The 15,826-nt window shown below is 36.2% G+C and overlaps 1 protein-coding gene across 1 annotated transcript in view; it reads right to left on the reverse strand.

Moving 5' to 3' along the window:
- Positions 1 to 14,462, reverse strand: part of SNTG1 (syntrophin gamma 1) — a gene marked incomplete at both ends in the record, with an annotated part of 157,243 nt that extends 142,781 nt beyond the window's left edge. The window contains 2 exons of the mRNA XM_084260606.1: positions 5,384 to 5,518; positions 14,334 to 14,462. Of these exons, the coding sequence (XP_084116732.1) occupies positions 5,384 to 5,518; positions 14,334 to 14,462 (264 nt within the window). The remainder of the gene's footprint in view (positions 1 to 5,383; positions 5,519 to 14,333) is intronic.
- Positions 14,463 to 15,826: the final 1,364 nt, after the last annotated feature.

Here is a 15,826-nt window from a genome sequence, read left to right on the forward strand (position 1 = left end):
TGTCAGTTCTAAGTTGTCACTTAAAAACTGTGCAGATTGGCAGGGAGAAAAAAAAGTTACCACCATCTGATAGATATTTGATGACTTCTGTGAAGAAATGGATTCACTCCACTGAATAGCTGACAGATATCAACACGATAGAAAAAAAAGAAATCACCATTCTTACTGGTAGCTTTGTGATGGTAACAAGAATGGAAAATACTTGAAAGGTGACCTATCTGTTCACATATTTGCAATTCTCTCCAGGACAGGGAATTTCACTTTGGCACTGCTCATACTATTCAATCACACATCAGAACCAAAATAGTAAATAAAAACCAAAATAAATACAACACCGAAAATTAATCAAAACCACGCGTTTACAATTTAAACTTTTAACTCGTTTCTTCACTCACTTTTTTTACTTATTAACATTCCTAATGTTAATTGAGCTTGCTTTACATAGATTAAATGTCCAAAAAGAAAATTTTAAAATCTCAAAAAGAAAGATCCAAGGAACAGATCTAAAATTCACTTTTAGGATGACTCCAGAACTCTAATATGTGGAAGTGAGAGAAATGTAATAACTACATCTGACCACTCAGGCAAGTCACTTTTAAGTGATATGTTCTAAATTTTAAAACATACTTAAGAATTAACAATACCCTTATCATTTAAATCAAAAACATAATTAAAACAGGCTTTTGCTTGAAGTTTATAAGTTAAAAAACTCTCTCTAATGTAACTTTTTTTTTTTTTAATACCATATGGGCTTTGAATGGAGTTGTAAATCTTTTAACACAGTTGATTTCCCAATAGCAAAAGAACAATTTAAAAAGTGAGATATAACATGTTCTTATCCTTACAAGAAAAAGAAGAATTATTGTGTGATTAATAATGTCAGGTATCAGATCTGACTACAGTTCAACAATTTAAATCAGTGTTACTTTCTGACCTTGGAAAAGGTGTTTATCGAGGAAGGTTTTTTATCTCTCAAAACACCAATTACAGACCACAGGTTAATTCAGATACATTTGTATCAACCTCAGTTAAATCCTTGGACAAATGCCATACTACTTCAAGAGCTCTTGCTCTTTAAATTCATAAAATGTGCATTCACTTTTTATTAGTATTGGATTTATGAATAATGTTCACATCAATCTTGCCCTTAATTAAAAAAAATGCTAAAAGAAATTACTGTTTCATTAAGTAATGAATTACTACACAGCAGCACAGAATTACATTTAAAACAAATGAGAATCATCTGTATCATACCATCAGGTGAGTTAGCAGTATTTTGAAAAATCTATGACTCTTTAGCAGAACTTAAAGAAAATGTGAACTGTCCTGGTAGCTGAACTTAGCAAACTGCCAGCTGCTCACAGTTTATTTTCATTCCTTTTAAAAATCAGTAGCTGACTCAAATCATCCATCTAGTCAAATGGTACACTGTCAGAGCCTCGGTTTGTACATCTCAAATGTACATACACTCTATTAGAAAAATGTCTGAGTATGGTTAGCAATGAAAATCTTTTAAAGTAAAGAAGAAAAATAAAAGTCTCGCTAGACAGATAAACTAATTTTCTTGATAAAGACTAATCCTTTTACTTGAATTTCAGATATACATGAAAGATGATAGAAATTGTGAGGATTAACTCTAAAATAAAATTTAAAAAAATATATTCTGGAATTGCAAAGATTAAAATTATTCCTTTCCTAGGAATATATCTACTGAAGAGTCGTATTTCAGATCAGACATGACACATCTTAGACTATCTCCCCACCCAGCATAATTTTCAGCAAGGTCAGTACTAGACTATCCTTGTTAGTCCAGGCTACTGACCTATACATCTAAAAGGACTGGGAGTTGCCTTATTGCACATTGTCATCTGGAACACCATATAGTAAAATTTTGTGAGCATAATTTCATGTAATTCAAGAAATATTTTTTAAAAAATCTTCTGTACTCCTGCTGCCAATACTGATGACGTTCCTACATGGTTTAATTCAACTGTTCTCGTGGCATCTCTTTTTCAGGTGAAGAGTAAAAATCCTAACTGTATTGTACTACAAGGAACTGTCACGGAGATTTATGATGATTATATGAATGCTGTCTTTTGGCAATAACACAAGTATGATTTTTTTTGGGGGGGGGTGGGGGTGCTCAGTACTTTAGGTGAGAAAAATGAGGTATGTGACCTAACTGGTCTTATCTTCCAATTTTCCCATAGAGATACTCATGGATACAGTCAGAACACAACGTATACTGACTCAGGCACACACTTCCCATAGCCTAAGCCTCTCCTCAGGCAAGAATTTAATTTGGATTTGTAAAGACACTGCCTCCTAGGCTTTGAGTTTCACAAAACATTCTCACCTGACTTTTGGTCATTCACACTGGAATGCACAACTCATCAATTTCTATCCTTTGGAAAGGAAGTTTTTCTTCTTGAACACATAAAGAAATATTTGTAGTAACTTGATGCAACTAATGCTCAAATTTAGATCTAATCCTTCAGTCTTTAAAGATCTTCGAAGCTTTATGGAATTGCTATGGGTACAATTGCTGCAGGACCCTCACTGACTCTTATCATTGTGTTCAGCCTACTAAAGAAACAGATGTTTTCCTTTTTTAGTGTTTAACACTGTTGCTTATAATCTTTTATGCATTTTATTTTTTTACTCCAAAATATATATAATGCAAGAAGAAACAAGGTTCCTTTGCACCGCTTTAGTTTGGGAAATTAGAACTGTTTTCAACTGAAAAGGAAGTGTTCTAAATTAAGAACTAGGTCCTTATCCTACGTACCCACATTAAGCAGCACCTCATTCCTAAGGAGCTATTGCTTTCATTTAGATTATTCCCCAGGATGCAGATCAGGATACTGCTGGAACGTTAAGTGCCTGCTTAAAGTCTGTCCTTCACAGAGGAGCATGCAAATTGATTCAGACCCAACAAACAGAAGAGACACTGTTCTGATCTGGAAACATAGTAACAGCCTTTGGTTCCTTAACAGTGGAGAAGTGATTATGTAAAACCTTAAAATCAAATTATTTGAAGATTATTTATTAAAACAGATTAAAGAGAAATATAGAAAAAAGAACTTATGCTGTAGCTACTTGTACGTAAAATTTAACAACACGATTGTTCCTCAGTTACAAATTTTAATTTTGTTGCCTTGAGTTTATTCTATGAGGCATTCAATGCCAGTAGCTAATGAAAACACTTGCTCTTACTCTGTGGAATGCATGTAAAGAAAAATAGATGTGGTCAGTCATCTAGAATGACAGAAAGAACAAAACAAAATCAGCCAAGCAGAGTAAAATATAAAAAAAACAATCAATCAAACAAAAAAGAAATGTAACAGATCATGAATAAAAATGAGGAAAAAAATTCAAAAAATAGGAAGCCCATGGGACTTGTCTGATCATGCTATACAATCAAAGTGTGTGATTCTAGATTGTGTATAAGACCTGTGACAAAAGGACAATTAACTTTCTGTGAAATGCCAATCAACCTTAGCAGGAGTGAACCAAGGGATTCAAGACCTAGCCTTAATTCCAGAGGAAATGAGGGCAAAGTGCTCAAGTCACTAGCCTAACAATGACACTTCCAAGAGAAAAGAAACTCCTCATCACCACACTAATATCCATCAGTTAATGAGTTATGCATTCAGTATGCAAATAAGATAGAGGGAGTGTAATTAGTGAAGCAAATCACCCACTATTTCTTACAATGCCACTGCAAAACTAAAGAGGGCAAAACTGTAAGAGAAAGCCTTGCTCTGAAATGGAAAAAAAATAAAATATGCATTTCATGAGGATGTTTAAATAACATGCTCAGCAGAAGTAATAGATGTTACAGCACAATAATGAAAGTCGGTTTTTTGAGTGATAAAATCTTTTAATATACAATGCCAGAATGAGGTTGTTGGCTGAGTAAACAGTGCTACAGTGTGTGTTGCTAACCAAATAACTAGAGTCAGCCTGAACTTATCATTCCTTTCTGTCTGGGCTGCTAGTGTCCTGTATGTTGAGCAACAGTACAGTCTGATTGGTGAAAGATATGAGCATCTATATTCCATATACAGCACACAGACCTGTATTAGTAAATTGCATTTGTGCAGCATGAAAATGTCAAAACCTAATGTCAGATTTGTCATGCAAATAAACCTAGCCTGTACAGACAGTTTAGGCAGTGTGTTCCTCTTCTTTCAGAGAAAAACTCAGAATCATTCTCCTTGAGATGTTTGTAACAGTGAGATGGATTCTCCTTTAGGTTTTCCATTAATCTTCCATGCTGTTAGCACTGCTAATATTCTACCAATTTATTTCTGGCTTCTGATTTGTTTCTTTTTATTGTACTTGTATTTAGAGATACAGGGATGTGGCAACAGCAGCAATTAATTAATAAAACAGACAGACATAATAGTAGTCACATAACATTTGCATAATCAGATATTCTGCTACTATACCTCACATGATTTAACATGAAATGCTATGATAATTTTATTTAGCCCAAAGGGAGAGCAGAATGTTTATGATAGTTTCCTATAAATCTTAAAAAAACACTACAAAATATAATTACAGTAACTATGAAAATTTCTATATAAATTAATAGTGAGTTATTAAAAAGGATTCATTTTCTTAGCTATCTTCTATGATTAAATAGAAACTTAGCATTACAATAGTTCCAAACCACTGTATCATTCTATGTAAAATTGTACAGATCTTCCAAATAATTGTCCCCACTGCTCAGTTTCTTATCCACATAATTCGGTATGATGCTTAAATAAGAAATCTGACACATCATGTAAAACCAGTAATACATAAATCATACTATTGTACTGTTCCAGGTGAAGTCCATCTTCATCAACATGATGTGCTGGTAAAACTAGGAATGCTCACAGCATGAACTGGCAAGAGACAAGCCTAGTGTTGTGCTACCGTATGAAGCAACCGAAGCAACGGAGGATAGCAGATAATCCTTCTACCAGCAAAGCCCTGCCGTAACAGCTAACCATCAACTGCCTCATCAACTCCACAGACAATACTCAGATATGTACATGCAGATATGTAAGTACCTGTATTTACTGCAAAAATCATGGTTTGTGTCATTCTTATTGCATTTAGTGGCTCCAGTATTCAAGGGTGACAGCAGAGAAATGATACTGTAGTCGCACATATAACTTATTATCTTTTTGCTGCCTCCTAGATGAGCATTGTTCAGGTTTACCCTCAAAAGATGATATATTAAAATACAGTGTTGACAGTATAAAATGAAATACCAAATTGTAGGAGTAAATGCATACACATGCACGTCTGTGCATGCACACACACATACACGCAGAATATTTTTGCTTTGTATAAAGTACATCTTAAAGTAAAAAGAAAAACTACTTACACCAGAATAGAAAGGCTCACCAGACACACAGATCACATCCTGCTCCTGGATCATCAAAATATCTTTGGCTAAGTGCAGTCGTACTTTGAAAGGCTCCTGGTTACCATCCTGCAGCAAACAAATCCCTGTCTTTGTCTTCAAAGGAAGGAATAAAGAAAAAAAATGTTTTCTCAGTTAGCACTTTGCATTGCTAGAAGTGACATTTTGAAACAGAATAGCTGAGATAGGTACAGTTACCGTAAATATGTCAACAAATATCCAAAACTATTACCAGTAATCACTGTATTTACTGTGGTCAGACTAAAAGATAACAATAGTTACAGTAGCAACCAGCAAAGGCAGATTTTGCAAGAATAAAGTTCCAATCATGGCCACGGTGAATTTGTGAAACTGCTTTCAAATTACTTCAGAGCAGCGTGCTCTGACTTTCCATCTTTGTATTAAATGATGACACCTCACTTGGACACGAAGTAAAAGCTGATGTTCCACATATTACACCAATTTTCACACAGAAATGCATACAATAACACCTCCAAACTACGCAGGTGTAAGCACTGACAGCCTACATGAACCTGTTGTGGCTTTTCTGTATCTGCGAGCACAACACTCATTTATCCTTCTATTCTCCTTTTCAAATGAGGATACTGAAATTAAAAATAAGATACAAAACAACAGAGAACGCAACTCCCTCTAGTAACTTCTCACTCCACTTCTATATTTTATGGGTTTTTTATGGTTGGAGATCAGGAATTCTGTAGGATTCTTCAATATACAGTAAGTGACTTCCCAAAGATTTCACTGTGTCTTCGTGGCAGTACCCATTTGTGCTTCTTCTTCATACATTATACATAAGAGGTTTGAGCAGTGAAAAAGTTGGCACATGTAAGCACATATAATAATTAATAATTTTTCCCTAAATGCTGTATTGAAAATCATGCTTTTTATAACACTTCATAGATGGGCACAATTTATGTTGGTATAAAGCATTTTTAATGCAAAATTTGATTACAAACAATCTAAAAATTTTGCCTTACAACATCTAATTTACCAGTTTCAGATATCTACACCTACTTGTATAGATACATATATATATGCATCCACATATGTATCTTGGAAGAATGTTCCTATATAAAAAGTGTTTTGAAATCTTTGACTCATCAGTGTCACTAATAAAACTTCCATTATTTTCACTCAGGTTAGATTTTCAATTGACTGTCTGTAAAAAGTTGGCTTGAGAGGAGATAAAGGAAACAGAAGCCTTGCTGGGAACTTTAACTGCCAAGGTTGACCTGGCTGAATTTGAGGGCTCTTTCTCAGACAAGAGTTTGAAAGAGGACTTGGAAGATCTCTCCATAATGTGCTCTGATACCTTACATCCATAGCATGGAGAGAACAAACACAAATATGGAACTGACAGTAGGTAACTGGCAGAAGAAAAGTTTAAATTCCTCTCAAGAATCTTTGAAAGAGGTGGGAAGGTCGAGGACAACCTTTAAATAGCTCTACATAATGATCACCACTGACAAACTGTTCTGGCCTTTCTGCTCCATGCTCAACACTCAGAAAACTGTTTTCTCTTGGACACTAGTAGCAAATCTGTGTAACTCAGCCATAACTTTGAAATTGGTCTGACATTGTTTTTATTCTTTTTAAACTATGCAAGATCAAAAAACTTATGAGTTCCACACACTGAACTTACACTGAAGTCAATGGAATTTCAGGTCAGAAGACATCATACAGCCTTGTTCTAATATTTAGGTGTCTCTCTTTCTAAATAAGATTAGACAGAAACTGATTTACATCCAATAAATGGATCACAAAAGGAATTAGTTTTTTAGTACCACTGAAAAATCCCCTCTTGTATCATACTTAAAATCTTGCCATTAAAATAAAGAGAACATAAAATAGTTAAATTCCTCTGGTCTTCTCCTTATAACTTTTGCTTTACAGACTACGATGACTCCTCTTTCTATGGAGCTGTAGAGTAAGCAGTGACAATTAAAGTTGAAAAAGACAGGCTTTAAATAACTATGGTCAAATAAAAGGGGTTAGCTCACAAACATCTACCACTTATAAAATGCCTTTCTCCCCTAGACAAGTTTGCAGATGTGCTTTTCCTCCTCCCTGGATAACTGGCAATGAAATAAATTCTGCCTCTGATAATGCTGATTATAGTAAGTCTGTCTTACTTGATTGCACATTTCTGATATAGTCAATAACCCTGTAAAATCTCCAAAGACTTTTTCTGCGAAAGCTGAGGGGCTTCTTTGTGGGAATCAGAGGCATATAACCATAGCAAAACCAATTAGCCATTAGAATTAAATTAAAATTCAAGTTGTTTTATAAATGCATGTGGGCTGAACTTAGTTTAAACAAAGAAACCAAGCTTGGGAAGAGCAAAACATTTTGGCCCTTGGCAAGATTGATTACACATACTCAGGGATCTTATTTACCTCAGACACTCTAAAATTTAATGAACCACTTTACTGTTGTTGGGCTTTATGAAAGCTGGTTTATGATACAGCTCAAAATTAAATCTTCAATTATAATACCTCCTTCCTTCTCTTACCTGAGACCAGCATTAACAACCATGTAAACAAGAAGAATGTTGTTGTTTCATTAGATAAGCTCAAGAGAAGTCCTTGAGAACAAAGACTTAATTATGTTTCACTTCTGTCTGCTGAAATTCCTTTTCTCTCCCTTGCCTCCCTTCAAAGCACCTTGTAAATGGAATTAAATAAAGACATGAGCTTCTGCATCTTTACCCAGAGCTGGAACTTAGAGAAGATGTCCTGTATATATACTTCCATGCAAATTACTGTGCACATCGACATTTTCCATCCATGTGGTCACAATTATTCTTGATGGAGGGAGATCATCTGTCTAGCCCCTGCAATCTCTTACATTTGACGAGCTTAGATGGTGTGCGTGTAGATCAGGTTTGGGGGTGGCTGATGTTAGCTTTTGTTCCCATTACTAATTTTTAAGACATTCCAAAAGAAGGTGTGCTAAACAATTTCCCTTCTAGCCTTCTACATTTCTGGCAGAGGGCTCTGCCCTACATCTGACTTATAGCAATAAAACAGCATATGGCACGTCAGATGAGATACTGTAACTGTCACTGTGAGGTCATGCAAGGCATTCTCTTGTGCTCAAACGTATGAAACTGCATTGCCTTACAACAGACAGGGATAGAAAAGCATAGTGCAGCTGGTAACACTTTGTTAAGCAAATACACCTTGGCTGTGTTTGAGCTGAAATTGCCCGGGACGTGACCTTGCTTATATTTGTACATCCTACTTTCTTCATCCTATTTACAGAGTTTGATACCTGTTGTAAAGTGGGCAAGAAAACTGAGTGAGATTGCACATGTTTATGAAGTGGATGAGGAAGGCTAAGAAATAGATAGGGAAGCAACATACAGCAGTGAAAGAGAGAATTTCCATATAGGAAAGGAGTAAGTGACTTCAGGCAAAAGCTGTGATGAAGGAAGGTAGCACTACCCTGACAGACAGAGTGAATGTTGCACCTGCACCTGCACAGTACTGCCTCTGTCATCTCATTCTACACTCTTTTCAGCTGAGATAGACAAGAACATTGATGTGGCAAGAGCTGATGTCCTTGGCAGGAAATTAGGAACTGCTTATTGTTCCTTCCCTAATCTAACTACACGAGGGGATGAAAACAGATTCCTCTTCGCTTTGCCACACCAGTCTGTGTTGAACTTTCTGCTTCAGACTGTGATCAGGGAACATTGTAGGTTGGCAGAGCCCACAATGCAGACTGCTTCTACAAAGCACATGGTCACACTCACATCATTATTAGCAACAGGGCTTTGGAAAAAGGCCATTTAAAAATCTTTTCCATTATACCCTAATTTACAGCACAATGTCCTTACTGGCTGTGTATAAGATCTGGTCCCAGTGCGTTTCCTAAGAAGAATTTAGAAATGCTTGCGCACCATAAACAGTTTGGTGTAATATACACAGCCTTCAATACTTAAGAATTAATTTCAGAGGAAATACACATGAAAACTACAGTTTATGCTTTTATGTCAGCAGCAAAGTCTCTACCAAACATATACCAACATTAATACTATATGAGAAACATCTTTAAAGTTACCTATTGATTTGAAAGTCAGTTTAGTGCAGGACTTCCAACATAAATATGTCTTACTTTATCTGTCTTAAACAAGTCTACTGGAAAGCTTCATGACGAGGAAGTTATTTTGCTTTTAACCCGGTTCTGGCCAGGCCAGAGATAACCTTCCCAAGCAGCCAACACAGGTGATCTGAGTTAGCCCTATTTTTGTTTTCCTTGTCATTTGTGGTAAGAAAACTCTAAAGCTTGTTCTATGTTTTATTCTGTATTTTAGGCAATTTTAAATACCCTTCATTATATTTCAAGACATGAGTATGCAATTTTGTTTATTCTATTCTATTCTATCTATCACTTTTGCTTGATGATAATAAACCATTTTGGATAGCTTTGGTGCTTCTACTTTCACAACAGTATGAAGGCTTCAACAGATAACCCAGAATAGTTTAGTCCATGACCCAGTAGAAGAAAGGAAGAGGAAAATAAAAAGTCTTAGAACACATTTTCTATGCAAGGTGGTCTGGATTTTTAACTGATGCTTTGGCTAGTATGTCTTAAAATAAAGAAAACCTCTCCAGTTTATTTTTAAGCCCTGAAATTTAATTTTTCCATCAGCAATCGGATAGCAGTAAAGGCAATGTCCTGCCTTAATATCTAGGTAATATGCATCAGGTGAATATCTGTACTTTTGGATGCTTACTTCAACTGAAGCTGACCTCTGAGTATTTGGAGATATGCCTGTCAGTACTTTATAATCACAGGTATAATAATAAAAAAGGAAATTGGATCAGAGGTAGAGACTGGTAATGGCAATGAATACAAGAGGTTGGAATATGTGTCAGAACTACATAAAGGATGTTTCTTAAATGGTCCAGCTACTCATTCTGTGGAAGTGTTGCTAGCGTAAGTGAAAAGTGTGTATATTGTCAAAAATTGGAATGCAGCCCAGATACACAGGGATCTGTTCAGCTTGTCATTCGTAGCCTGCTCTATCAGGTACCAACATTTTGCAATCCTGCATGTGAATTTTACACTCTAACCTGAAAAACAATACAGGAAGATGTTGAATTTGGACTTGATCTTCTTTTTATTTGATTTAGCAGGTCTGAATATTTGGCTGTGGTATTGTTCATAAATGATATTCTCAAAAGAATAACGTCTTCCTGAGAATTGCCTTGCTTTGTACAGTCTGATTAATTCAAAATGCAAATTAAACATTTTGAAAATGTATATATAAAACTATATATGGAAAAATATATGAGCTTCTTGCTGAACTAAGGTACCCTTTAGGGGCAAGCCCCTTCCATTTTCTGACTCCATAGGCAAACAAGTTTTGCTGTCTGAATTGCCAAGGATTTTACTGGGGCTACATTATATCATTACAGTTGAGGCCAAAAGATAACATAAATCTGAAGGCTATTGTGAGAACATGCATGTTTCTTCAAATTCAATTAATCTACTACATGATATTCTATCAGGTACTGTAAATTGTCAGTCATTTTCCATCTGGTGATTTGGGGATTAAATTATTATTTGAAGCTGGATGTAAAATAAAAACCTCACAAACCAAAGGATTTAGAAATTCCAGCATCATCATTTGATAGCATTTATAAACAAAGGAAATCATTGGCTTAGGCTGAAATATGTAAATCAGAAAATGGCATAAAGATGACTAGAAACAGTCCAAAATAATAGATAACAATACTTAACAGAGAAAGTCACAAGGAAGTAAAATTAAATTCTATAGAAGGAAAAAGAAAACAAGATGGATGTTCAAATAGAGGTCAATAGACCTGTGAACAACAGAATATATCAAATTATAAAGTTTCTGAAGTCCTCAAGACTATTCATAAAAGAGGACAAAGAGATAAAACAGGGGACAAGTAATAGTTTACCAATTGAAACTAACCCTTCAAAGAAACAATGGAGACTACTGTAAAAACAGGCAAATAGGATATTTACTAATTTAAATACTTCTGAAGTTTTATTTGGAAAAAATAAGCCAAACTAATAGAAGTAAAAAATGAGATTTCAAAAGCTAGAAACTTAGAAAAGTTAAAAAGCTGCTCATGCAGTTTCTTCATAAAGTGCATGGAAAATACCCACTTTTTTTAAAAAAAGGAACTATATAAGGGGAAAATGTTCTAATGCATTATAATTATCCCAAGTCTTCAATTTCATCAGAAGGGTAACTTTCGATGCAGAGGACAGTATTATGTCAGAGACTGAGGTTACCTTCCAAGAGAGTTTTCAGAATATAGAATAAGGTCAAGTCAGTACAGGAGAGCGTTTAAAGAACCCAGTGACTCTATGATTTCTGCTCTTGTAAAGTTCAGAAAGCTCAGGATAAAGGCTAAAAGAGGAGCTGGATAGCCTTATGGCTTGGAAATTGTTAAATGAGTACAAGAACAAGTACAATGGATACATTTGCTGATCAGGGAGGGAAAAGAGCCTGGAATCCAGAATAATTACATATGAAACAAATGGAAAATTTCCCACAACTACCATGTGGAGAAGATACAAGAAAAAAAAAAATAAAACAACTATAACTTTCCCATCAATAGATACCCAGTAGTTTCCCTTAGAAAAAAAAATGTATATACATGTAAGACCTCATCTTTTTGTAGTACCATTTGAATTTATAGCAGTGGAGGTATTTTCTTGCTGAATAAAAGCACTTTATGGTGCTTTGAAAGGCAGCACAGTCTACAGATAAGGGTAGAAAATAATCATTAGGATCATAATCATCCTGAGATTGACACAAAACTGTATTTGTCTACATATAAGTGTCTAAGCTCTCATTATAATCAATGGAGAAGTTCTCATTACAGGCAATTAAGAGTAGAGAGCAATTAAGATGATCAGCAGGTTTGGGGGGAACTGAATTACTCACTGGGCTCCACTGACTGTACTGTTCAGATCAGCAGTAGGAACATAGGCACAAAGTGCATGTGCAGGTACCTACAAGTAGACAAGACCATTTCAGTGTTCGAATCTCAAACCAAAGCCCACTAGTAGACACTAGATAAAATAAGGGACACATAATCAGCATTATGAAAGAACTAAAGTTCCCTCAGAGACATCCAATGCACTAGAGCTGCAGTTATTTAGAATGAGAAGAGTAGTTTAAGTAAAATAAAAAAATTATGGCCACTATGAAAGACATGCTTTAGCCTCAGTGCATCTATGTGGACTATTTTGGTTTTATCCTAATTGAAACTCAGTTCAAACCATTTACTGCCACTAGCAAGAATGAGGATAGAAGTACCAACAAGAGTCTGAGCCCCATTCGTGATTTGGGCAGAATGATCTCAGTTCTTCTACAGTGATGATGGTTACAGCACTGGAGTATAGAGAAAGAATGGTGATAAAATATACAGAATAGAAACAAAGAAGGGAAGAAGAGGAATACAAAATAGCCAAGATGGCACATGATAGCTTTATTGCAATTATTAAAAATTGCCTATAGGTATATATTGGGAATTGAAATACCTGACAGAATGGATGATTACACAGAATCACAAGGTTGGAAAAGACCTCTAAGATCATCAAGTCAAACCACTCCTGTCCTATGCTAAACCATATCCCTAAGTACCTCATCTACCCTTTTTTTAAACACATACGGGGATGGTGACTCAACCACCTCCCTGGGCAGCCTGTTCCACATCCTGACATTGGTCCAGATTATGGACCATTTTTAGCATGGGAGGAGCCATCCTTTCCTTGACTACCATGAAAGTTCCAACAAAGCAGCTGACTTTTAAAGAGCTATATTTGATATCGGTGCCCCCACTAGAAACTAGATACAGAATGAAGCCAATCTGTCAGTGTACTTGCACTGTAAAAACCAAGACAGACTCAGATGCCACATCATTTTGTGGCATACTCTTGTTACTGCTACTGGGCACAGAGTGAAGTTAATTGCTACTAAATAACCTAGACAAGCATGCAGTATAAATAACATACAAATCCTATGAAAATAATATGTATCTGCCTCTTATCCTCAATAAGTGCATTGAAAAAAGATATTTTAAAAAGAAACAAAAGAAAAACCCAAACCGCAAACCTAAATATTTTTTCCAAGCAAATAACCTGGAATATACTGCATTACAGAATTTAGACTGGGCATGGTTCTTCTGAGGTATTAAAACCTGTTACACAGCATCCTGGACAACCATCAGTGTATCCTTTCCCAAAGGCAAGTTTCACTTTTGATTTCACTCTAGTTTTTGACCTTAGGACTCCTCTCAGAATGCTGTCATGATTTAATGTCCTTTAGCTTGCTTATTTTCTCTTCTCCTCTAATTTATACCAGTTGATTCTTAGGTCAGAATTGATCTTAGCTTCATTCTACTGCTGTTCCTATTGCTCTGCTTCTTTTTTTTTTCATGGGATCATGGTCACATTTAAAGATATGGCCACTTTTCTTGTTCCCAGTCATAACTTCCTAATTATTGATTGTAATTCTTAGTGTACAGTTAATTGTCGTGATTTTTTAATCATAATAGTGCAGTGACATCACTACATAGTTTGGTGTAAATAGTTTTCATTGTGTCTGAATTGCTAAAGTTGTAAAAATGCATTAAGTTAAAATTCCTACACAACCATCGAGTAACTCTGATGGCACTTTTAGCATCTACAAATATATCTCATTTACTTTCTTTCAGGCAGTATGAACACAGAAAGTAAAGCACTTCATCTCTAGCAGAGGGGGACTGAAATACTTTGCATTTACATTATGAAACCATACCTATTTTAAATGAAAATAACTCCCTTACCTATTTTAAGTGAAACTAACTTTCTTACCTCATCAAATCAGAGTTTAATTACTGGCTGGAACCAGGACAGTCACCTTCACAGATTCCCCTGTCTCCTCATCCAATTGCCATACTCCTACATTTCCCCCTTGATTTAGCTGAAGAACACTAGGCAGATTTCTGGCCCCATTGATGTTTTTCTTCAGGTATGGACTTTCAGACATTTCACTAAGAGCAGTTTTCGGTTTATGTAGCAAGGTTTTGGTTGCGGTAGTGGGGCTTCAGGGGTGGCTTCTGCTAGAAGCTTCCCCCAGGTCTGACAGAGCCAATACCAGCTGGCTCCAAGATGGCCCTACTGCTGACCAAGGCTAAGCCCATCGGCAATGGTCCTAGTGCCTCTGGGATAACAGAGTTGAGGAGGGAAAAAAAATAATCGCAAGTGGATGCTCTTTTGCCACCAGAGAAGGGAGTGAGAAGATGTAAGAAACTCTGTAGACACCAAGGTCACTGAAGAAGGAGGGGGAGGAGACGCTCCAGGCACCAGAGGATTCCCCTGCAGCCTGTGGAGAAGACCACGGTGAAGCAGGTTGTTCCCCTGTGGCCCATGGAAGATGATGAAGAGTTAGAGATTCCACCGGCAGACCATGGAAGACCCCACACCGAGCTGGTGGAGACACCAGCAGAGACAACACATGATGAAATGACCAAAACCGCCCTTCTCCATCTCCCTCCGTGCCACTTGGGTGGAGTGGGAAGGGAGAGAAATCATGATTATAGTTGAGCCTAAGAAGAAGGGAGGGGTGGGGAGAGGTATTTTAAGATTTGGTTTTATTTCTCATTATCCTACTCTGTTTGCATGGGCTACTTTCTACGGGGCAGGGAGAAGGGGCAATAAGGTGCATTTTATTTCGTGATGAGTCTGTTCTGTCCATGACGCTAATTACAGAATGACCTCTCCCTGTCCTTATCTCAACTCCTAAGCTTCTCAATATATATTTTCTCCCCTGTTCAGCTGAAAAGGGGAGTTACAGAGCAACTTTGGTTGCCGTCTGGCCTCCAGCCAGGGTCAAACCACCACAAGAACAAAGCTTACACAAAACATAGCTACCTGCACCTACATTGTGACTAAAGAGGTACATCAGAATAGACTGAGATGAGGGCTAGCAATGAATACACCCAGGTGAATTCTTTCATCTTCTACTACAAAGTCTGACTGCCACCATAAAGCAATCAGCTGAATAACTTGCATCTGATTATATAATTCCTCTTATTTCTGGGGGGAAAAAAATAAAGGTAAAAAAAAGGATTTTGCATGTAAAAAGGATTAATAGTTCATGGATTTTCATTTTACTATTGTTTGAAAAGAAAAATATCTGATCTTACCTCTTCACAGGCAGTCCTGAAATCCATGTGCTATGACACAGCAAGTGATATTTGTCTAAAATGGAGAGAAAGGTTTCATTAGAATGAAAAAGATATTGCACAACATAAAAGTTATCTGTCTGAGCAACTGCACTTTTGTTACGTCAGGTTATAGTCATTGCTTAAAAAGAGAAATGATCAAAGTTGCAACAAGATTAAGAAGTGC

Source organism: Gallinula chloropus, assembly GCF_964237585.1.
Source record: "Gallinula chloropus genome assembly, chromosome: 2".
Lineage (NCBI taxonomy): Eukaryota > Metazoa > Chordata > Aves > Gruiformes > Rallidae > Gallinula > Gallinula chloropus.